This window comes from Nesoenas mayeri, assembly GCF_963082525.1.
Source record: "Nesoenas mayeri genome assembly, chromosome: 4".
NCBI classification, from domain to species: Eukaryota; Metazoa; Chordata; class Aves; order Columbiformes; family Columbidae; genus Nesoenas; species Nesoenas mayeri.
The window spans coordinates 32061422-32084006 of record NC_137540.1 but is presented as its reverse complement, the minus strand read 5'-3'; the positions used below and the strand labels follow the sequence as shown (position 1 = coordinate 32084006).

The window sequence follows — 22585 nt, the reverse complement described above, 5'->3', positions numbered from 1 at the left end:
AACATGATCATGGAGAGAACTGACATTACAGGGCTTTTGACACTTAGTGGGTTTCAAATATTTGCATATTGGAAAAGACATAAAATCTTTCATCGCTGTGGGCAATTCAAGCAAATATACATATTAAGCTTGGTATAATTTCATTTAGAAAAAAGGCTTCGAGGTTTAAACCACAGTATTTTGTTGTGCTGTAGAAAGAGTTTTTAAGAAAAACCTTCAGTGTTGTGGTCATATAACTGAGCAGCACCCCAAGTTAACGCAGCCAAATGTGCCTTTTTTAAGGTTTATAAGAGCAGCTCTAAGACATAAAGGCCAAACCCCCTCCACTGATTTCAGAAAAACTTGCTCTCAAAGCAAGTGCCCTGCGGACACCATATATAACTTAAGTTAGAAAACTAACTGTAATTTTTTTTCAGTAACATTAATTCTATCAGTAGATAGTTTAGTTTTTTGAGGATAGGCTGTGGGGTCTGATGAGTTGTATCTTAGTGTTATAACCATTTACTACACTGGGATTACTAATTATTTACAGGTTGCAAGGCAGGCTAACATTGTTATTTCAGGGCAAAGGCTCTCCGGTGTCAGATGCTGTACAAGGCACATTTTTTCATATGAGTTTTACAAATTGGCAATCTGTTAATCAAACCTTACCATGCAAAATGGAAACATAGGATGTCATTACTTCGAAATGACGGTCTTAGTTTTGCCAACAGTTGGTCACGCTGCTGCAGATGTATCACCATTTCACCATTAGACTTCACTGGTAGAGATCCATGTCCATATGGGGTTATTACCTGTTACATCACTTTCACCCACAAGCCTCTCTCAGCAAGAACACCACCATATGTCCTTTTTTGTCGTTTTTGCCTTGGTTTAGTGGTTTGTTTGGTTAGAGGATTTTGGTTTGGTTTAGTTTAGTTTGGTTTGGGTTTTTTTGTTGTTGGTGGTTTTGTTTGTTTGGTTTTTGGTATTGTTTCTTGAAGGAAACCTGTAGAAGGAGAAGAACAAATAAGAATTTTCCGGAACAAATCTTCACAGATTACAAAAAGGGCCATTAGCAGTTGAATTTGAAGGAATCTTCCAACTGCATTAGGAACAAGTTTCTCCAAACCAGTGTTTATCAAACATGATATGCAAACGAAAAACAATTAAACAAAAGTTAAATTAATTCCATCAGCTCCATCTTAGTTTTTCATTCTGCAGACTCTTACCATCAGCAAACATCCTGGATGTTATTGAACCTGAATTATTAATGGTTCACAGATTCCTTCTACTAACTTTTAAGTATTTTGGATAAATTTAATTGTGGTATAACTGATTTGACTGTACTACCTCACCTCAGTTGTTTTTTACCTGTTTCTTCCTGTTCTGGCGTATGTCTCCTCCTTCACAATTCCCAACTGTTAGTTTTAATTATGTTAGCAATCTAATCACAATTACCATTTCTTGTGAAGACTCAAGCAAAACAAAAAGTTTTCTGAGGTTTTTTCTGATTGGTTGGTTGGGGTTTTTTTGCTTTGTTTTGGTTTATTGGTTTGATTTTTTTATTTTCCCCCAGTACTTTTTCCTGTATTATACATTTTTATTCACCTTTAAGTAAGGAGAAATATAGGCGTGTAAAACTTCTATTGGATTTATATTAATTTTTCAGTAGAAGCTACGTATGTGGCATTTTGTACCACTCTACAAAATATGCAGTCTTGAGCAGTCTTTCTTTTCTCTTATCCTTAGGGTGGTGTACAAATGGTTCCTCCTGATCTATAAAATGAATTATGTAATTGGAATTGTGGGTTATCTAGCCATGATTTTTACCATGTTTGGATTCAATTTGTTCTTTACAGAGGTATCTTCAGGTAAAATTGGAATTGGCAACTGTTATGATTTCCTATTTGATAGATTTTATTTTGTTTGCAACTAAATTGCTCCAGGCTCGTTTCTTCATCACCCACCTCAATAAATGTTGTGTACATGCAGGTTCTCTTACTTCTTGATTTTTATTATTGCATAGTTGGTCTGAAGTTTGACATTCAGTCATTTTACAACTTGTGTTTCTGGGGTGAAGAGAGGAGGGGAAAAACCTTAAACTTCATACAGTCAGTGTTCACTCACTTAATCTCCTAATTTAACTATTGAGTTAATCCTCAATCCTTCATTTATGTACCTGAAAGAGATGAGACATAAAACAGCTTGACATAAAGGATAAAAACAGATAAACAGATTCATATCAAAACCCACATTGTAATCGTTTCTGATAATTACTATTTCCCGCTCTACCAGGCTAGGGGCTTCTCCTCTTTTTATTTTGGCTATTGCCAAAGACAATACTGTACGTTCAGATGATTGTCCAACTAACCTCTTAATACAGCCAGAATTTCTGTCTGGGTAGAATCTGAATTTTCTTCATGTTTGTCCAGGATTTCTGTCTGACTAGAGGCCTCATCAGAGCTACTGTGTTGGACTCTGTTTGAGACATCGTCTGACCACAAATTCCAGGGATTCCTGAAGAGCATGTAGATCAACTACATAATGCATCTGCTCTAAGTCCAACACTTCTTGGAGGCATTGGAGGTACCACTCATACATAAATCAGCTGTTCCTGTAAGTGTCAGATTTGTTGCCCATACATTGTATAGTTGATTAACCCAAATGTACGTAGCTCTGATGGAAAATTCTTGGCAGAAACTTAACAATCTTGTGTTACCAATAATGTTAAGCTTTATTCTGTTGAGGTATTTAACTTAACCAGCTAAATTCCCCCCACCAGTGTATTTTAAAGATATAACTACAAAATTTGTTAGCTCTATTTTAAAGGTTCTTACTTTGTGCCCTGTTGCAGCAGAAATGAGAAGTCCTTTTTAATGTTGAGAAGCTCCAGTTTTCTGAGTATTTGGTAGCCAGGTTTCAGTCTCGCAGGATCTGTAACACATACAATCTCAGAGAGATGAGAAGAGATGTTAATATTTTTGCAGACTCGAGTAGGCTGGTATTTGGGGGGGATAGGGAGGTAAATACCACTTGCTGCAATTTAGCCAATATTTTATTCTGAGGAATTTGTATTCAGGAGGACAGTGGGCTCTTTCAGCTATAGAAACTTAACATTTCTTTGACTGGCATGTTACACAGTATTGAGATTTGGCTGATCTTGCTGCTTCTGCAAAACAATCATAGAATCATGGAATCATTTTGGTTGGAAAAGACCTTTAAGATCATCAAGTCCAACTTTTAACAACCCTGTCAAGTCCACCTCTAAACCACATCCCTAAGAACCTCGTTGTTCTGTATAAGACTCTAAGCAAAGCCTCTTTCTATAAGAAAATGTGTCAGCTTGGCCCTCCTATAACAGAGCTGAGTAGCTGTGGCAGGACATTGGATTCAACTTTAAAATAACCCTAAATATTTCTGAATATTTCAAGTCCTTTGAAACTGATCAGTTATAAACCAAGGGGCTATCCATAATCAGTCATTAAAATTATCTGTTGATGGTTCGACTCGGTTTGCAGATGTATGAACTGGACCTTGTTTATATTTGAAAGATTCCCTAACAACACACCTGATACGAGGTTTCATGAATTCTGCATCTGTGGTTGGTGCATTGTTAGCAAGAGGCAGCCTTGCTCATACTACCCTGAGCAAGTTGATTTGAAGAGGATGTTAAGCCCCTATCCTTACACCCATACCCTTTCCCTAACAAGTGTGCTTTTGATTTGAATTTTCTAAACCATAGCCTGATTACTCGCTAATTCTTGTTTTGATCTGCAATAGAGGGATAAGATGGGCGCATTAAATAAATTGAAGGTCAATTATTATTAAGGAACAATTATATTTAGGGAAAATTATAGTTCTGTTTGGCTTTATCTTATCTAAGACCCCAAGCAAGCTAGGAAAAGAGTGTATGTATTTTCTGTCTTGATTTTAAGACATCCGGAAATCATTTTTGTAATGAGAGGAACATTTTAAAGAATGTAAATTGCAGTTTTAGAAAGACCTTGCAGTGGATTTTGCTCTTTAATGAAATAACAAAATTGATATAATCTACTTTCAGAACAAGTCTTGTTCTTTTTCCTTTCTCTTAGTAGTTAGTAAACAACATTTTTCCTTCAGCAAATGAAATAATAGTTGAAGATCTGCTGCTGCATGTGTAGAAACCTGCCTGAATGGCAGAAATGTTCGGCTTACTTTTTGAAGCCTGTTTTAACCATATGTGAGGAGGATATTTGAATTGAACTTACCACAGCAAAAAAAAAGGAAGTAAAATAGAAGAGCTGAAAATAAAGCATTTCAAAATTTTAACCCAATAATTTTTCTCTGATTCTGGCTGAGAAAAACCCCTAGATTTATCTCTTCTTTTATTTTCTCTCCAGTTTCCGTAACAACAGATTAGGTGGTAACACACACATACTGTACAGACAACTTTTGGACTGACTCTGCTATCTGGTGTTTTGACAACTGGTTACTATAGGCATCATCCAAAGCACTAATTACTCACAGAGTCTAGAACAGGACTCAGATTATTAGTGAGAATGCGAAATGTTGGCTATTTACATGTCTACAATGATGTGCATATTCTGCACCCAGTTTTAAAAGACTAGAGAAAATAGCATTTGGTTGAACTGTGGTGTACTATATACCCTTTTGCAAGACAGTGCCTCTTTTTGTATTACAACAAGACTGTACAGCATGCTATTGAAGCATTTTTTAATTTTCTCAAAGTAAGAATTGAAAGAAATTGCTGTCTTTAATGGGAAGATTGAAGATTGTGCTAGAAAAAATAGGACATATTTTCTTATTCTGAACATCCTTAAAAAAAAAAAAAAAAGGAAAAGAAAATGCCAATATTTAAATTTGTTTCATGATTCTATACATTAGTAGTGGCTTCTAGCTGCAATTCTGACTAGAGAAAGTTGTACAGCAGATAAGGAGAATTCTAAGTCAGATAATGGCTTTGTATACAGCAAATTCTGAAAAAATAGTACCCACATAGTTTGTCCATAAAATAACAAAATAATACTAATATACCACTACTACTACTGCTAACGGAAAACATAATATAAAAGTATAAAAGATACTCAATGCAATTCTTCACAAACTCCATCTGCACCAAGCACCCAGTCTCAGGAAGAGAGCACTCTGGTCCTGAACAGGCACATTTAAAAATAAAACAAAAACAAACAAACCCCCACACAAACAAAAAATGGATCAAAATGGGTGCAGAAGTCTTGCTGCTTAGTGGTCAAATGTCAGACATCTATAGTACCCTGACCACATTGTGAGGAACCAAAATGCACAGTGTTTACGCATGAATGGGCCGTTCTACTTAGGAGGCAGAGAAGCTGGTTGAAAAAGGTAATTAGCCTAGCTGAAGTAGCTTTTGAAAGCAGATGAAATATGGTCAGTATTTTAAGAATATTTACCTTGTTATTAGGAAACAGAAGCACAGATTAGCTTAATTTACACTTTAATATATATATGGGAATAAAGCAGAGATTGTGTGAAGCCATCTACAGATTAAAGTGAGGTTTAAATGTTAAGAATAGGAAATTATGCAATTAAAAAAACCTTAAGTAAATGAAAAAGTACATGGAAAGAAGGTGGCTTTGTTTGCTTAGATGAAGTAGAAAAGTTAATAATTCTTATAATGTGTTATGCCTCTATTCATTCAATAATGCACGTAAATAAGTATTTCCTTTGCATTACGCTGTCAGAGTTGCCTAATTGTTGGTGTAACAGAAGAATGTTTGTCCTCAGCCTCCTCGATGGCTAGCGAAGGACAGGGAGACTTCTGCTCTCACTGATACATTGGCTGTGCAGAAAACTTCCTAAAAGCAGTAACGTGACAGGTAGCTAGCTGTGAGATGCAAATTCCAATACACAAACTCAATTACAAATATTGAGGTGTTTGAACAGATTTTGTACATGTTAGACGCCCAAGACCAAAATACAACAATAAAAACACTAACTTGAGCACGATCTCATCACAGATACAGCAAAATGCTGTAGGTGTTTCCATGTGAAGCCTTTTAAGGTCTGCTTCTGTCCATGTCTGGAGATGTCCCACACTGTGCCTAAGCCCTAAAGTGATCCAGTAGTTAGTTGTCCATTTGTCCTACCAGATTCAACCTGCTAGGAATCAGTCTTTTAGTCCACTGACTAGGAGAGCTACGACAAAAATCCTTGCAGCATAAACCAAGTTTTATTGCGTTTGATTAGAAGTGATTTATACAAAGAATGAAGAAAAACCTGTGGCTAAGCAGGGTCTCTCCTATCTTTTGCAAAGATAAAGACAGATAAACTACATAGTTGTATATCTAAACAACTTTTCACCATTAAATATTTAAAGGAAACAGCTTCTGCTAACACTGCTGATTAATGTATACAGACAATTGTTATGGTTTAATCCCAGAAGGCAGCTCAGCACCACACAGCCACTCACTCACTCCCCCCACAGTGGTATGGGGAAGAGGTTCAGAAGGGTGAAAGTGAGAAAACTTGTGGGTTGACCTAAAGACAATTCAATAGCAAAAGCTGCACATGCAAGCAAAGCAAAATGAGGAATTCATTCTCTACCTTCTGTCAGCAGGCTGATGCTCAGCCATCTCCAGGAAAGCAGGGCTCTGTTATTCATAACAGTTACTAGGGAAGACAAACACCATCACTCCAAACATTCTCCCTTCCTCCTTCTTTCGCACAATTTTTACTGCCAAGCATGCTGTTATATGGTATGGGACATCCTTTTGGTCACCTGAGATCAGCTGTCCTAGCTGCGTCTCAACCCAGCCTACTCACCAGCAGGACAGTGAGAGAAACAGAAGAGGCCTTGCTGCTGTGCAAGCACTGTTCAGCAATAACTAAGACATTCCTATGTTATCAACACTGTTCTGCTCACAAATCCAAACCACAGCACCATATAAGCAATAATGAAGAAAAATAACTTTGTTCCAACCCAAACCAGTACAACAATTCCTGACCACTGCTACAAAAAGAAAAAAATCTCACAGCAAGTAATAGAATTTACAATAGCTGTTCTCAAGATAAAGATAGATGATGAGAAGAACATGCAAGGCAAACAAATCCAATGTACATTTCCTACATATTCAGGCTTTACTGTCCTTGTCTAGGATTTTAGAGCTATTTTCAAATTAAACCAAAACATTTCCTGCTGCTTTTCTTCAAGAGGCCACTCCAGGTAGGTCTTTGTGTTCATGATCTTCCGCAGCTTGCAGAACCTCTTGGGAATCGCTTCACTCTGGATGGGATCCAGGAGGACGAGAATCGCTGCATCATTGTTCTCGTCGAAGAGGCGAAAGTGCGAGAAGTCCAGCTCGTATTTGCACCACTCGCTCTGCACAAAGTGCTCGGACAGCACAAAGAGCGTTTTGTGGCTCTTCTCTATGGAGTCAATGATGTTGTCCACAATCCACTTCCCGGGCACAAAGTCCCGCTTATGGAGGCAGAGCCGGAAGGGGGGGCAGGCCTGCTCCAGCTCCCGCACCATTATGTTTTCCACCCAGTCGGAGTCATTCTCGCTGTAGGAGACAAAAGCGTCGTAGCAGATGTCCTTTGGGGGAGCTCGCTTGGGCTTCCGCTTGGCTTGCAGCCATGCCCAGGTCATCCTCAGGTACCAGACCGCGTGGAACTTGTAGCCGACAGCCACGAGGATGAGGATGACCAGGAACACCAGCACACAGATCAGTGACACCACGAGGGACCTGTGGCACTCCATCAGGGAGAGGTGCACGTCTCCAACCTGCACCCCTCTCACTGCCAGAGGAGAGTCACAGACATACTGCTCTGGCCATCCCACCAGCACCTGGGCTATTCTGGCCTCATGGTGGATGAAGGAGAGGAATTCACAGGAGCAAATGAAGTTGTTGCCACTGGCATCCAGCAGCTCCATTTTCTTGAACGATTCAAACTCTTCCCTGGAGAAACTGGTGAGTTTGTTCCTTCTGACTGACAAGGCCACTAACTTAGGAACGGGTGCAGCACCAGGCAAGGTCTTCAGCTGGTTTTTTGTGAGGTACAGCTCTTTCAGGAATGGCAGTTGCAGTCCAAACTCCTTCAGGTTGTTAGCGCTAACGTCCAAAACCTCCAGTGTTGGGGGAATGCAAGAAGTTAGTTTAGGAATTTGAGTGCTGGAGAGATTCAAATATCTCAGGTTTTTTGGCCAGTCACACACATCCGGAATCTCACCAAAATTATTGCGGCTAATATCTAAAAGAAATAGTTTTCTTAGATGAGACAAGCTTTTACTTGTCATTTCTAAGTCACTCAGTGAATTCTGACTTAAATTTAGAGTTTGTAGTGAGGGCCAACCACCCGGGCAGGCTGAATGCTCCAAACTCTGGTCTCCAAGCAAATTTGCACTGAGGTCAAGATACTCTAATGACTGAAGATGTTTCGAAAGGCTGCATGGTACCAAAAAGACCTTGGTGTTTTGAACTGTGATTTTGGTAAGAAGAGATAGTAGACTTTCCACATCCCGAAGATCTGTAAACAAATAAAATTCTTCTATAGACAATTTCTCTATTGTCAGAACTCTAAGAGTCTGTGATTGGTTTGCTTGAATTTGCATTTTCCATCTTCCAGTTCCTAAGAACCTACAGTCTGTCAGCTCCACCTCCACTAATTTTGGCATGTCTTCTAAAATGCTGGCAATCTCAGGCATAGTACCATCTGTTAATAAGGCCTGTTTAAAAGAAATTTTCTTTGCAAAAGAAGATGACATGACTCTCAATAGTTGCATTTCAGCAGGAATACGGAATGCTATTTTTCTCACTTCTAACCAAGTGACAGAGTGCAGAAGGTCCCTCACAATAGCTGAGAATATATTAATACTTCTTATGTTTATGATCATGTGATTTATCTTCTTAATCGATTTTAAACTTCCTGGCTCATACTGACTGAGATTACCACTATCAACCCACAACTCGTCAAGAAGCTCAATGCCCTCAAAGTTCCCTTGCTTTATCGTGGAGAACCATGGGTTGCCCAGGTGGAGAGAGCTCAGGTTCCTCAGGCTAGAAAAGGGAGGGATTTCCCCCAGGTCTCTGTAGGAATTGCCTTGAAGGTGGAGGTGCTGGAGTGAAAAAAGGTGCCCAAACCACGCAGGGGACAAGTGAGCCAAGCTGTTATTCGATAAGTCCAAGAGCTCCAGCTTCCCAAGGGAGTGAAACGAGTCCTCATCTATAGAGCTGATTTTGTTGGACTGCAGCAGCAGGGTTCTCAGGTTCACAGCCTGCTGCAGATCCTGGGATCGGATGTGCTTTATCTTGTTGTAGGCCAGGTTTAACGTTGTGATTTTGCCTGTGAGCCCTGGAGGGATGAAGTCCAAGCCCATGGAAGAGCAGTTGCAAAGCTGAGTGGCATCACATGAAGGACAAGCCTGCTTCAGCACTTGCTCTTCAGAGAGGTTTCCAGCTAAGACCACGTAGATGGCCCATATTTGCCAGGTGCGTATAGTCATTATTTTCTCTAAAATACCAAATACAATCAGATTAAATATAAGACGAATCTGTCAAAATAAGGTGCACTAAACATAAATATTCCAGAATAATTTTCTAAATGCTAAGTATGCTGAATTTACTCTTATTTTTCCTGTGGTTTCTAATTTTGTAATGAGAACTATCAAATCAATTAACAGCTGCAAAAATCTTTTGCAGGTTCAGCAAAACGTGTGATTAATCACAACATTATTATTAATCTGATCCTTGTTTAGAAAATAGTCCCCATACATGCCCTTTAGCCCCATCCTACATCTTTTTCTCCTGGATCTGTGACTATTATTTTGTTTATTCATATTTTACTATAATGAGCCTCCTGTATGTGTTTCAAATCATGGTTACATCAAGAAAAGTCAGCACCCTGTGGGAGACGGTGATGTTTACATTTAGTACTCATTTCAAGTATATGTTTAATCTCAGTTCTGACCATAGAGTGAAGAGAGTTGCATAAATTTCAGTCCCTTTCCTCATTTTGCCTACCTTTGGCTATTCTGATTCCAAATGTGCTAGTGGCAGGGAAATACGTATTGGCCTAGATGTCTGTGTAGGCCATCGTTATCACATTGCTACCAGTGTGATACTAGCTAATGGAACTCAAGCTGGCAAAACCAACCATTGTAACCTACCCACTCTTAGCTCTTCCTTTTTACTGTCACATCCTTCTCCTCTGCCAGTGGTTTTTCTGCTTTGCGCCTCTGCAGCAGAGGGAAGTTCAGGCCCAGCCATGAGGAAGAGCCAGGGGCTTTTGGAGCCTCCTGCTGATCAGCTGGCTAGACTAGATCAGCTTTTACCAGCCCCACTGCCTGTTCCTCATCTTCTGGACTGAAATGATTCAAGACAAGACACACAGCTGTGTCACTTCTCTTTCTTCTCACAGCCATGTCATTCACAGTACTGATTTGACAGGGCTTTTTGTGTTACAGAGCTTGCTGCAATACCCAGCCTATTCTTACTCCCAACAAGGTGACTTCAGCTCTTCTGTACCTCTGAGAAGTTGGAGAAACAATTCTTGAAGCCTGAGAGGGCTGTGTTCCCTTCAAAACCCTTGTTACATATTGAATCATAACTCCTTTTTTATTGATGTTTTCTTGACAAGGATGAAAGAGCACTTTTAAAGTGTAACTATCCCCAGTGTGTCACAAACGCTCCTACTTCAGTAGGTATCTTACTGAGTGTGAAAAGAGTGAACCAGCCCCAAAGAGGCTAATGAACAGGTTTCCAAAGATCATCATGGTCTCTGTATCAGGTTAAACGGGTTAGATTGCCTCACTGAGGAGTACTTTCTCCTTCAGTCATCCCACTGAAGCTCTGTGCAGAAAATCTCCAGTAGTTAGAATTAATACTCTTATTTGTTTTACAATAGCTGACCCACACAGACAAGTTCATTCAGACAAGTCCTACTCTCCTAGTTGTATTTATTTTAGCCAGAGCTGCTTGAAATGATTCAAAAGGGACAGAAATAGCTGAAATTGTTTGAGCATATGGGGAGATGAATAAAAGTTGTAGATTTCTTTTTTTTTTTTTTTTTTAATAATTCCATCTCTTCCTACCTGGAGGATTATAAACATTTTTACCTTCTGTGTTATTTTCCTGTAATCTCTATCTCTCTCTGATGTAGAGCTTTGGGTCTTGAAGGACACAGTCCTCTCCTTTCTTTAGAGGCCCACAGCTGAGCTGGTCATCCACCATGTGTTCCAACATCAATGGAGAAAAATAATAACTCTTACAGACAAGTTACATCATGTCCCTTAGACACTCAAATTAAGATACGATGATTCTAAGAGAAGCGATTCCATCAACTTAAAATGGAGCACCATAGTCCAGGTACCTAGAGATTTATATATGTGAATCCCACCCTAAGAACTGCAATTTGTAGTCACACTCACCTGCTGTCCAGCTAGGGCTCTTCTATGGGGCTTTTTTGGTCTTGCAAGTCTGGCTGGAAAACATAGTGCTGTAGGCCATAGGAACAAAGCTATGAGTAAGAGGATTTTCACAAGCAACACATTTAAGTGGGATTTTTAAAGCTGTCATCAAAATGCTTACTGTTAGAACAAGAAACAAGCAGATAACCTGGCCAATCAAAATCTATCTATAGGTAGGTTATTCACAGATGGGAAATTGGCAGCACATAAAGGAACCAGACAGGTACTCCACTGGAAATATTGGATGAGCCTAATGACTCTCCACCTTTCCAGCCTGAAACCAACCAGGGACTGCAGGACTGAACTCCTTTGGTGGTACAGGATGATTTTCTTTATTGTCACTTCCCTGAGCATCTTTTCCAGATTTTTTCTCATCTTTAATGTGAACAGGCACTCAGGGAAATCCCATTCCCACCCTCATTCATTTTCAGCCATTCTCTTCCCCTTCCCATTCCTGTCTAATAATTCAACTTAAGATCCTGACTTACAGGGTGATTTCAGGCCTCCCTGCACCCACTCATAAATACAGCCCCACTCCACATCAACACCACACTGCCAAGGAATCACGCTTCCCTGTTGTGCTGGGAATTAAAAAAAAAAAAAAGCCACGCAGAATTTGAAATGCAGCTAATAATATGGAATATTGCACAGATGCCATTATGCCATAGACCACTTTGGTAAACTGGACATTCAAAGTGTTTCTGGGTTATGGACAAAGGGTCTGAGCCATCAGCACTCTCAGGATTATCATCCCGGGCCCAGGCCAGTAGAACTATTTGAAGAAATACAAAATCATTGAATCGTTTTGCTTGGAAAAGACCTTTAAGATCATTGAGTCAATCATCAACCTAGCACTGCTAAGTCCACTTCCAAACCATGTTCTGAAGAATCTCATCTACATGTCTTCTAAACACCTCCAGGGACAGTGACTGAATCACTTCCCTGGTCAGTCTGTTCCTGTAAAGGAATCTTTCCTAATATCCAATCTAAACCTCCCCTGGTGCAACTTGAGATGATTTACTCTGGTCCTACCACTTGGTACTTGGGAGAAGAGATCAACACCCTCCACTCCACAACCTCCTTTCAGGTAGTTGTAGAAAGCGATAAGGTCTCACCTCAGCCTTCTGTTCTCCAGGCTATGCGCATATTTTTAGACAAAACCATGAGTGCCAACAAAATGAGGTTCTATAAATGCTAACATATGCTAAAGGCTAATATAACTGCTAGAATAAAGTGTGCAAATTGATTCTAGCTTGGGGAATGCTGTCAAGCTAAATGAAGGCTGGTAAGTTTGAGCAGTGCCATGGAGTCTGCATCGAAATGGTCAGTGGTTGGTGAAGGGATCAATCCACAAGCGGGCTGGGGAAAGCTGCTGCTTTCCACTTGGTTGTGTGTGGGTTACACATCCCTGGCTATTACCCACCAGCTTTGCCTTACTAATATATATGTGTGTACACACACACACATATGTGCAGGCATGCCCGTTTCTTGTTTCCAACACAGAAGATGTGCAACTGGGCAGAGTTAGGTGAGGAGATAGCTGATCCCACTGCCCCAAGACCATTGCTGAATGAGCTCTTTTCCTGGTTGAATTTCTAAACCAAACACAGCTCACCTTCACGTCCAGCCTTTCCTGGGCAGCCAGTATCAACACACAAGTGGGAAAACATACGAACAGGACAAAGCACATACAAGGCTCCCACCCACATGGAAACGGAGCAGAAATGGCAGTCTGACCCAACTTGTCTCCTTCTCATTTGCTGTTTTCCTCTCTCCTCTTTCCTGACAGCCACTGCCCCCATCAACGTGTCCCAGATCTCTCAGGGAGCCTTCCTCCTGCTGCCTGCTCACCATACAGCCCTGCCTGCTGCCTGCGATTGCACCTGCCTGCTACACTTCTGCTGGCAGCCAGAAATCCCTCCCTGTCCCGCATTCCTGCAGGAGCTGGCCCCTGACGACAGCCCCAAGCACCCTGAACCCCCCAAGCAGAGGAGGAGGACTCGGTGGCAGAGATTACACAGCCTCTTCCCAGTGCTCCCTCCTCGCTTCTTCCTCTGCTGTTCCAGCTCCATCCTTTTTCCCTGCGTTTCCGGCCTCCACCTGCCTGCAAACTCACCTCTTTGCAGAAGAGATTCCTGGGGATGCCAGCTTTAGCTCTGGTGCCTGCATACCAGTTAACCTATGTCGTATTTCACCTCTCCCTTACTGATCACTCTTCACCCCTCTCTTACTGATCACTCTTCACCCAGCTTCCTCTCATGCTGCTGTTTCCTTCCCACTTCACCTCTCAGCCTCACAATGTAAGCAGGGGAATTCCCACCTAGATCTCATGGGCGTAAGAGCAGTAACACTATTGGTCCTTTTAAATGTGCCAACCCATAAAAGTCTGGGTTTGTGGTAAAAGTGTACTATGTGAAAGCCAGGGCTTCTCTTAATTCTCTCTCTGACCTTCAGTTTGAAATGACCAGCCAGACATCTTATCTCTAGGCATGCAGTTTCCTAATCTGTTTCATCAGTGCTCAGTGTTTGCTATCAAATGATTCACTCATCACTTACCTGGAGTTCAGCCGTGACTCGCCCTTGAGCTCTTCTTGTCCAAGAGAGTGAATAGAAAAATCTTTTTACAGTAGACTTTGGACTAACCCTAGAATTAGCATTATAACAGGAAAGTAGAACGGAAAGCAGTGTTTGCAAGCTACACCACAGAAACTATCATCTTGTGTCTGTGTATATACATATACACACTGGAGTGTGAATACATACATATGCAGAGGCACATACACAGATATACATCTATCTGACTGTGTACACATATGCCATCATAGAGACATGTGTATAAGCAAATTTCTCCACTTTTCAAATACTCAGTTCATATACCAATGCTTTTGTACTTGACCACAAAATAATTGCATGTATAAAGTTTAATCAAGATACATTTAGACTCTGCTGTACTTAAGCCTCAACAACACAAGCAAAGCAGAGCATGGAAGTGCCAAGTTAGAGAAATGCACATCTAACTTTATCCCCTCAGAGACAATTTCAGGTTTCCACAAGAATATCTGAAGCACAAGAAACCCCAAACTGTGACTCAAGGCACTCAGGGTGGGACCAGCTATCTTAATATAAACTTCTGGATCTATCTGCTTATCTGGATTCCAATTGTAATTGGGGAAGAACAATAGAGCAATTCTAGGAGATACCTCATACTGAAGTAGAAAGACGAACTGAGTCTTATTTGTGTGATTTTCTGCACTGGTTATATAGGAAGCTAAGTAGAGCTGTAAGGGTGTGTGGCCCAATGATTACTTAAATGCGCTATGCAAAATAGAAGAACAGAAACAAAAAGTGAGCCAGTCTGCAACACCTAGCCCACTCACTAGAAACACAGCCTCATGCCCCACAAATAGAAGGCTTCAGCTGTTTCTGGGGGTAGACAAAAATGAACATGGTGGTAACAATGGAGGGATAAACAAGAATTCACAGGGAGGAAGAAAAAAACACCACACACACACAAAACCAAAAACCAACCAAACAACAAAAAACAAACAAGCAAACAGATCATCAAACACCACACACACTTAAACCAAATAATTCAGTGTCTCTGGATTTCACCACAGTCACTGTATAAGGTGCAGGGATGCTTCCTTCACATTTAATGAGTAAACTCCAATAATTAATAATAATTAGTGGGTAAACTCCAAACTGTGCATGATGGTATGAATTTGGGTGTAACTAGCCAGAATAACAGACTTGTGAACGGAGGTACATATTCAATACTGTCTTTTTTTGTGTTGCACAGGAATGGCAGGGCTTTGGAGGGCATATTTTAATACAAGTCCCCATTTTTTTTCCCCAGAATTTAATTTTAATTCCCCTGCTATGCATGATGGCAATGAAAATAAATCAAAGCAGTGCAACAGACACAGCAGAGTACTGAAGCACTTGGCTTTTATTTTCATTTGTAAATTACAACGACATTGTTAGGAACTATTTGTGGATGTGGTAACAGGAATAAAGAGTACAGAAATACCCTACATTCAGCTAAATGTATGTAGCAAAGCACATGAAGTCTAATATAGCTTCCAAACATCATAGTTATTGGCAGGGATTCTGAAAGATCAGAGTATCAAATCACTGGAAAGCCTAAAGTAGGTCTTTCTCATTTAGTAAGATCATAATTATTTCTACACAAAATAGAGACAGTTCTCCTTAGGCAGAAAAATAAGAAAGAAAAAATTCTTAGTAGGAAAAAACAATGACACATAACCTTTGTGAAAATATGCTGAAATGGGGGGCTGCTGATTTGTTCTATGACTTCAAGGCTCCTTTCAAGTTTTCCCAAAAGATGTTCTGCTGCTCTTCACCAGGAGGCCACTCCAGGTAGGTCTTTGTGTTCATGATCCTCCGCAGCTTGCAGAACCTCTTGGGAATCGCTTCACTCTGGATGGGCTCCAGGAGGACGAGAATCGCTGCATCATTGTTCTCGTCGAAGAGGCGAAAGTGCGAGAAGTCCAGCTCATATTTGCACCACTCGCTCTGTACAAAGTGCTCGGACAGCACAAAGAGCGTTTTGTGGCTCTTCTCTATGGAGTCAATGATGTTGTCCACAATCCACTTCCCGGGCACAAAGTCCCGCTTATGGAGGCAGAGCCGGAAGGGGGGGCAGGTCTGCTCCAGCTCCCGCACCATTATGTTTTCCACCCAGTCGGAGTCATTCTCACTGTAGGAGACAAAAGCGTCGTAGCAGATGTCCTTTGGGGGAGCTCGCTTGGGCTTCCGCTTGGCTTGCAGCCATGCCCAGGTCATCCTCAGGTACCAGACCGCGTGGAACTTGTAGCCGACAGCCACGAGGATGAGGATGACCAGGAACACCAGCACACAGATCAGTGACACCACGAGGGACCTGTGGCACTCCATCAGGGAGAGGTGCACATCTCCAACCTGCACCCCTCTCACTGCCAGAGGAGAGTCACAGACATACTGCTCTGGCCATCCCACCAGCACCTGGGCTATTCTGGCCTCATGGTGGATGAAGGAGAGGAATTCACAGGAGCAAATGAAGTTGTTGCCACTGGCATCCAGCAGCTCCATTTTCTTGAACGACTCAAATTCTTCCCTGGAGAAACTGGTGAGTTTGTTCCTTCTGACTGACAAGACCACTAAGTTAGGAATGGGTGCAGCACCAGGCAAGGTCTTCAGCTGGTTTTTTGTGAGGTACAGCTCTTTCAGGAATGGCAGTTGTAGTCCAAACTCCTTCAGGTTGTTAGCGCTAACGTCCAAAACCTCCAGTGTTGGGGGAATGCAAGAAGTTAGTTTAGGAATTTGAGTGCTGGAGAGATTCAAATATCTCAGGTTTTTTGGCCAGTCACACACATCTGGAATCTCACCAAACTTATTTTGGCTAATGTCAAGATTAATTAGTGTGGGTAGACGACTTACAGAATTTGTTGTCTGTTTCAGAGATTTTAGAGAGTTCTGACTTAAATTTAAAGTTTGCAATGAAGGCCAAGCATCTTTACAGATTGTCTCATCTAAGCGATTATTTACAAGTAAGTTATCATGGAAGTCCACATACACAAGTGATGAAAAATGTTTTGCAATATTGCATGGTACCATGAAAACTCTAGAGCTTACAATGGTGAGTCTTTTCAGGTTTTTTAATTGTGACTCCAAACCTTCCAGGTCAAAAAACAAGTGAAAATGTGGAATAATTATATTTATTATTGATATTGTTTCAACAAAACTTTGCCCACTGCTTGCGATTTCTTCAGTATTCCATGCTCCTTTTCCTTCAAGTACACAATCGATTGCCTCTAACTCTTGCAAAGATGTGATTTCTTTCAGTAATACTAGTATTCGGCTTATATATTTATCTGTGAACCAAGCATCTTTAAATGTAAGTTTTCGTATCCTAAAAGGAAGTGTAGAGTTCTGCACTAAGCTTTTTTTTTCAATCTCTAATTTTATTTCTCTCACTTCTAACCAAGTGACAGAGTGCAGAAGGTCCCTCACGATAGCTGCGAATACATTTGTATTTCTTAGGTTTATGATCATGTGATTTATCTTCTTAATCAATTTTAAACTTCCTGGCTCATACTGACTGAGATTACCACTATCAACCCACAACTCGTCAAGAAGCTCAATGCCCTCAAAGTTCCCTTGCTTTATCGTGGAGAACCATGGGTTGCCCAGGTGGAGAGAGCTCAGGTTCCTCAGGCTAGAAAAGGGAGGGATTTCCCCCAGGTCTCTGTAGGAATTGCCTTGAAGGTGGAGGTGCTGGAGTGAAAAAAGGTGCCCAAACCACGCAGGGGACAAGTGAGCCAAGCTGTTATTCGATAAGTCCAAGAGCTCCAGCTTCCCAAGGGAGTGAAACGAGTCCTCATCTATAGAGCTGATTTTGTTGGACTGCAGCAGCAGGGTTCTCAGGTTCACAGCCTGCTGCAGATCCTGGGATCGGATGTGCTTTATCTTGTTGTAGGCCAGGTTTAATGTTGTGATTTTGCCTGTGAGCCCTGGAGGGATGAAGTCCAAGCCCATGGAAGAGCAGTTGCAAAGCTGAGTGGCATCACATGAAGGACAAGCCTGCTTCAGCACTTGCTCTTCAGAGAGGTTTCCAGCTAAGACCATGTAGATGGCCCATATTTGCCAGGTGCGTGTAGTTCTGGATTTCTGTTTTGTTTGGCTGGACATTTTGCTGTATAAAGAGAGAGGAAAGATGGTAGTGTTGACTTTTAGTTTTGAACAGCAACTGAAAACAATTGAAAACCTGTGCAATTGTATTAGGAAGTTCAGATTAAACCTTTCTCTTGTAAGAGTCATCCTGCGACATCTATATACCTTTCCTAATTGGCCTGCAAATCTTCTCTTGGAGTACAGCCACATCATATCTGAACAATCATAAAGGAGCATTCTCAATGTCCTTGCCTTCTCATGTGGTTGTTGGCTATGGCTCTCACCTCTCACATCTCTCATATTACAGCTCTCCCAGCAACAAAACCACAGCTGGATGTTTCAGATGTAAACAGGGGAAGACCATTAGATCATGAGTGATCTGGATGGGTGAACTGAGTGTACCCTCAATGAGTCTGCAGACAACACCAAGATGGGCAGGAGAGTTGATCTGCTCGAGGCTCTACAAGGGGATCTGGACAGGCTGGGTTGATGGGCTGAGGCCAATTGCATGGTGTTCAACAAGGCCAGGTGCCGGGTCCTGCGCTTGGGTCACAACAACTCCAGGCAGTGCTACAGGCTCGGGGAAGAGTGGCTGGAAAGCTGCCTGGCAGAGAGGGATCTTGGGATGTTGTTTGACAGGCAGCTGAACATGAGGCAGCAGTGTGCCCCGGGTGGCCAAAAAGGCCAACAGCATCCTGGCTTGTATCAGGAATAGTGTGGCCAGCAGGACTAGGGCAGTGGTTGTTCCCCTGTACTCCACAGTGCTGAGGTTTCACTTCGAATCCTGTGTTCAGTTCTGGGCCCCTCACTACAGAGGTGTTGGAGAGAGTTCAGAGAAGGGCAATGAAGCTGGTGAGGGGTCTGGAGCACAAGTCTGATGAGGAGCGGCTGAGGGAGCTGGGGCTGTTCAGCCTGGAGAAAAGGAGGCTGAGAGGAGACCTTATCGCTGTCTACAACTACTTGAAAGGAGGCTGTAGCATGGAGGGTGTTGGCCTCCTCTCCCAAGTAAGAAGTAATAGGATGATGGGAAATGGCCTCAGGTTACACCAGGGGAGGCTTAGATTGGATATTAGGAAAAACTTATTCACCAAAAGGGTTATCAAGTATTGAAACAGGCTGCCCAGGGAAGTGGCATGTAGATGTGGCACTATTGGTTTAGTGATGGACCTGTCGATGTTAGGCTAACAATAAGACTCAATGAATTTAAAGGTATTTTCAAAACTTAATGCCTCTATGACTCTAAATGCTCACAGCCTTCACAGCCTTAGCCTGTCCATCTAGTATGGCTTCCCATGAGGCAGAAGCCCAAACAGAGCGTGTCCTCCCTCTTGCCCCTTCAGGTGGGTTGTGGCTTCTGACACTGCAAACTTTCCCAGAAGAGATTTTGGGGTCCCCTGCATGGAGTCTTACCAGCCTCAAGGCTTCTAAAAAGCAGAACTCTGTAAGTCTCCTGGCACACCCTTTTATACAGTGTGTAAACAATTTACATTCTTTACTGGAAAGGCAGAACAAGTTGATATGCAACAAAACAAGTCTATCATCCTTTTCTGTAAATCAGCAATGACAATACATGGGAATTAAATATTACCATCACCCTGTAAGCCACGGACATAATTAGAACAATACTGATTTTAATACACAGAAGGGCTATGTTTCCTGCCATGGGTGCCAAGGAACATTTCACTGTTGGCTACACCAGGAAGTAAGTCACTTATCAAGGCTCACAAGTTGCTGTCAACAGCTGCAGTACTGCAGACAAACAGCATTCCCAAATCCTGAATACGTGGAGATTAATTACTTACCTTGTGCACTATATGCTGTATTTCAGTCTCCTCAGGTGCTGATGGTGTACTCTGGGATCCAAGTGGTCACCTCATACCTGAAAGAACAACACAAGCAGGAAAGCCCTTGGCAGGTCTGATGCAACAACACTCCTGGAGTGAGAAAATATTTCAGCTTGTGCTTCTCAAATCAAACTTTATGTTTACGGTTTCCCAGCATCCTCTAACTACTCCTTCAGTGAAGCATACCAGTTTGCATGGCTTTTCCTTAGTGTCTGCTCTGCTAGAGAAACCATGGCTTCTGAAGAGTTCAGCATTGTCCAGCACACATGACACTGTTCTTCAAACTGATATTTCAGCCACATGTATTGCTGCTTCTGACCAGGGACACAAAAATGAGCAGAGACTGAGTTTGCACTTGCTTCTTTGCAAGCTGAAAGCAGATCTCTTTTCTCTTGTCAGTCATCGCCCATCACTGGAAAGGCTGATGTAACCATTTTGCGCAAGTCATTCTTTCACAATGACTTCCTCCAGCATTAGGTGCAGAAATAGTTCCTAGGCAGAACTGTATTCACCTCCCTGTGTCTCTGCTTTCGATATTTATTATTTGGTATGCTTTGGGAGGGTGATAACTGCCCCGAGCAACAAAACATCCCAGCACAGTCAAGTTATTTTGTTGTGTAGGTTCTGTAAAATGCTATGAATGTATAGATTGAGATATATATTGTATTGATATAAATGTTGGAGTCAAACTGTTTAGTCAAAGAGTGTACTAGAGAAACACTCCATGTAATTTCCTAGGACATTACAGTCATACATTATCAACAAACAGAAAATGCATAAGAATGGGAATAATATTCTACCTGAAATAGAAGACATAGTTTGAAAGAAAGTATCCCTCTGTAAGCATCCAAGGCAATCTTTAGAGGGGAGGTTTGATGATAGTTATTTTAGCCTGACTGAATGGAAACACACAGCTGGTCAAATGGTCAAGTATGCTACATGCATAAAGGGTTTGGGGCTCTTCCTACCGGCTCTGAAAGGGAAAACCATTAATTTCAAACACCGAACCTTCCTGCTCCAGTTCCTGGTTTTTTTCTGTGCACAAAAATTGTCATGGTCTGATGCCTACTTGCACCAAGATGTACCTGCCTGGGAGCAGACAGACAGACTGATTCCTGCCAGCTGCTTGGCCATGTGTCAGAGGGCCCATGGTGGCACAGTACTCAAGGGTGGCAAAGCCCATGCAGAAGCCTGACCACATCTCATAACAACCTTCAGTCCTGCTACCTTAAAATTAGCATTGCACATTTGGTTGAAAACTTGATGCTTTCCAAAAAAGAGAATTGAAAGACTGAGATACCCTTGTATTTTCTGTCTGTTACAGAGTATAGATGATAAGCCTAACAACATTTTTAATGCAGTTTTACTGAGAAGGTGTGGGGGAAAAGAAGTGGAGCAGTCTGTGAGTCACAGCAGGGAAGGGAAATGGAGTGAAGGGATGTCAACAGCTTCCCAAAAGCTGCCTCTTCCTTCTGGAACTCTCAGCTGGAACAGTTCTAGTTCTTCAAAAAGAGAAGACCTTCAGATTTCAAAATGTTTTCAAATGTTAGTTCTGGGTTTGACGTAACTCATTCCTACATGTTTTTGTCATCAAAATTGCAATTCCTTGATAAAACTAAATATGGTTAAATTTGTTAAGAGCTTTGAAGAAGATCACATATGAGGCCATGTACTTCACAGAATCGGAGACCACAGAATGTTAGGGATTGGAAGGGACCTCAAAAGGTCATCTAGTCCAATCCACCTGCCAGAGCAGGGACACCTAGATGAGGTTACACAGGAAGGCGTCCTGGCGGGTTTTGAATGTCTCCAGAGAAGGAGACCCCACAACCCCCTTGGGCAGCCTGTTCCAGTGTTCTGTCACCCTCAATGAGAAGAAGTTTCTTCTCAAATTTAAGTGGAACCTCCTGTGTTCCAGTCTGTACCCATTGCCCCTTGTCTTATCATTGGTTGTCACCAAGAAGAGCCTGGCTCCATCCTCGTGACACTCACCTTTCATATATTTATAAACATTAATGAGGTCACCCCTCAGTCTCCTCCAAGCTAAAGAGACCCAGCTCCCTCAGCCTTTCCTCATAAGGGAGATGCTCCACTCCCTTAATTGTCTTTGTTGCTCTGCGCTGGACTCTCTCCAGCAGTTCCCTGTCCTTCTGGAACTGAGGGGCCCAGAACTGGACACAATATTCCAGATGTGGTCTCACCAGGGCAGAGTAGAGGGGAAGGAGAACCTTTCTCGACCTACTAACCACCCCCCTACACTCCAGGATGCCATTGGCCTTCCTGGCCACAAGGGCACAGTGCTGGCTCATGGTCATCCTGCTGTTCACCACGATCTAGGTCCCTTTCCCCTACACTGCTCTCTAATAGGTTGTTCCTCAACTTATACTGGAACCTGGGGTTGTTCCTACCCAGCTGCAAGACTCTACACTTGCCCTTGTTCTATTTCATTAAATTTTTCCTTGCCCAATTCTCCAGGCTGTCCAGGTCTCACTGGATGACAGCACAGCCTTCTGGCCTGTCAGGCACTCCTCCCAGCTTGGTGTCATCAGCAAACCTGTTGACAGTGCACTCTATTCCCTCATCCAAGTCACTGATGAATATATTGAATAATACTGGTCCCAGTACCAACCCTTGAGGCACTCCA

General features: G+C 42.0%; 2 protein-coding genes across 2 annotated transcripts; both read right to left on the bottom strand.

The window, feature by feature from the left end:
* Nucleotides 1-7111: 7111 nt before the first annotated feature.
* On the bottom strand, nucleotides 7112-9463 carry LOC308040262 (toll-like receptor 2 type-2; the record flags this gene model as incomplete). Its single annotated transcript, XM_080344169.1, has 1 exon — nucleotides 7112-9463. One exon carries the CDS (start codon nucleotides 9461-9463, stop codon nucleotides 7112-7114), a length of 2352 nt encoding a protein of 783 aa, XP_080200295.1.
* A 5899-nt stretch (nucleotides 9464-15362) lies between these two features.
* Nucleotides 15363-18115, bottom strand: LOC308040003 (toll-like receptor 2 type-1; the record flags this gene model as incomplete). Its single annotated transcript, XM_080343807.1, has 1 exon — nucleotides 15363-18115. The coding sequence occupies one exon, from the start codon at nucleotides 18113-18115 to the stop codon at nucleotides 15734-15736; it is 2382 nt and encodes a 793-aa protein (XP_080199933.1). The 3' UTR covers nucleotides 15363-15733.
* Nucleotides 18116-22585: the final 4470 nt, after the last annotated feature.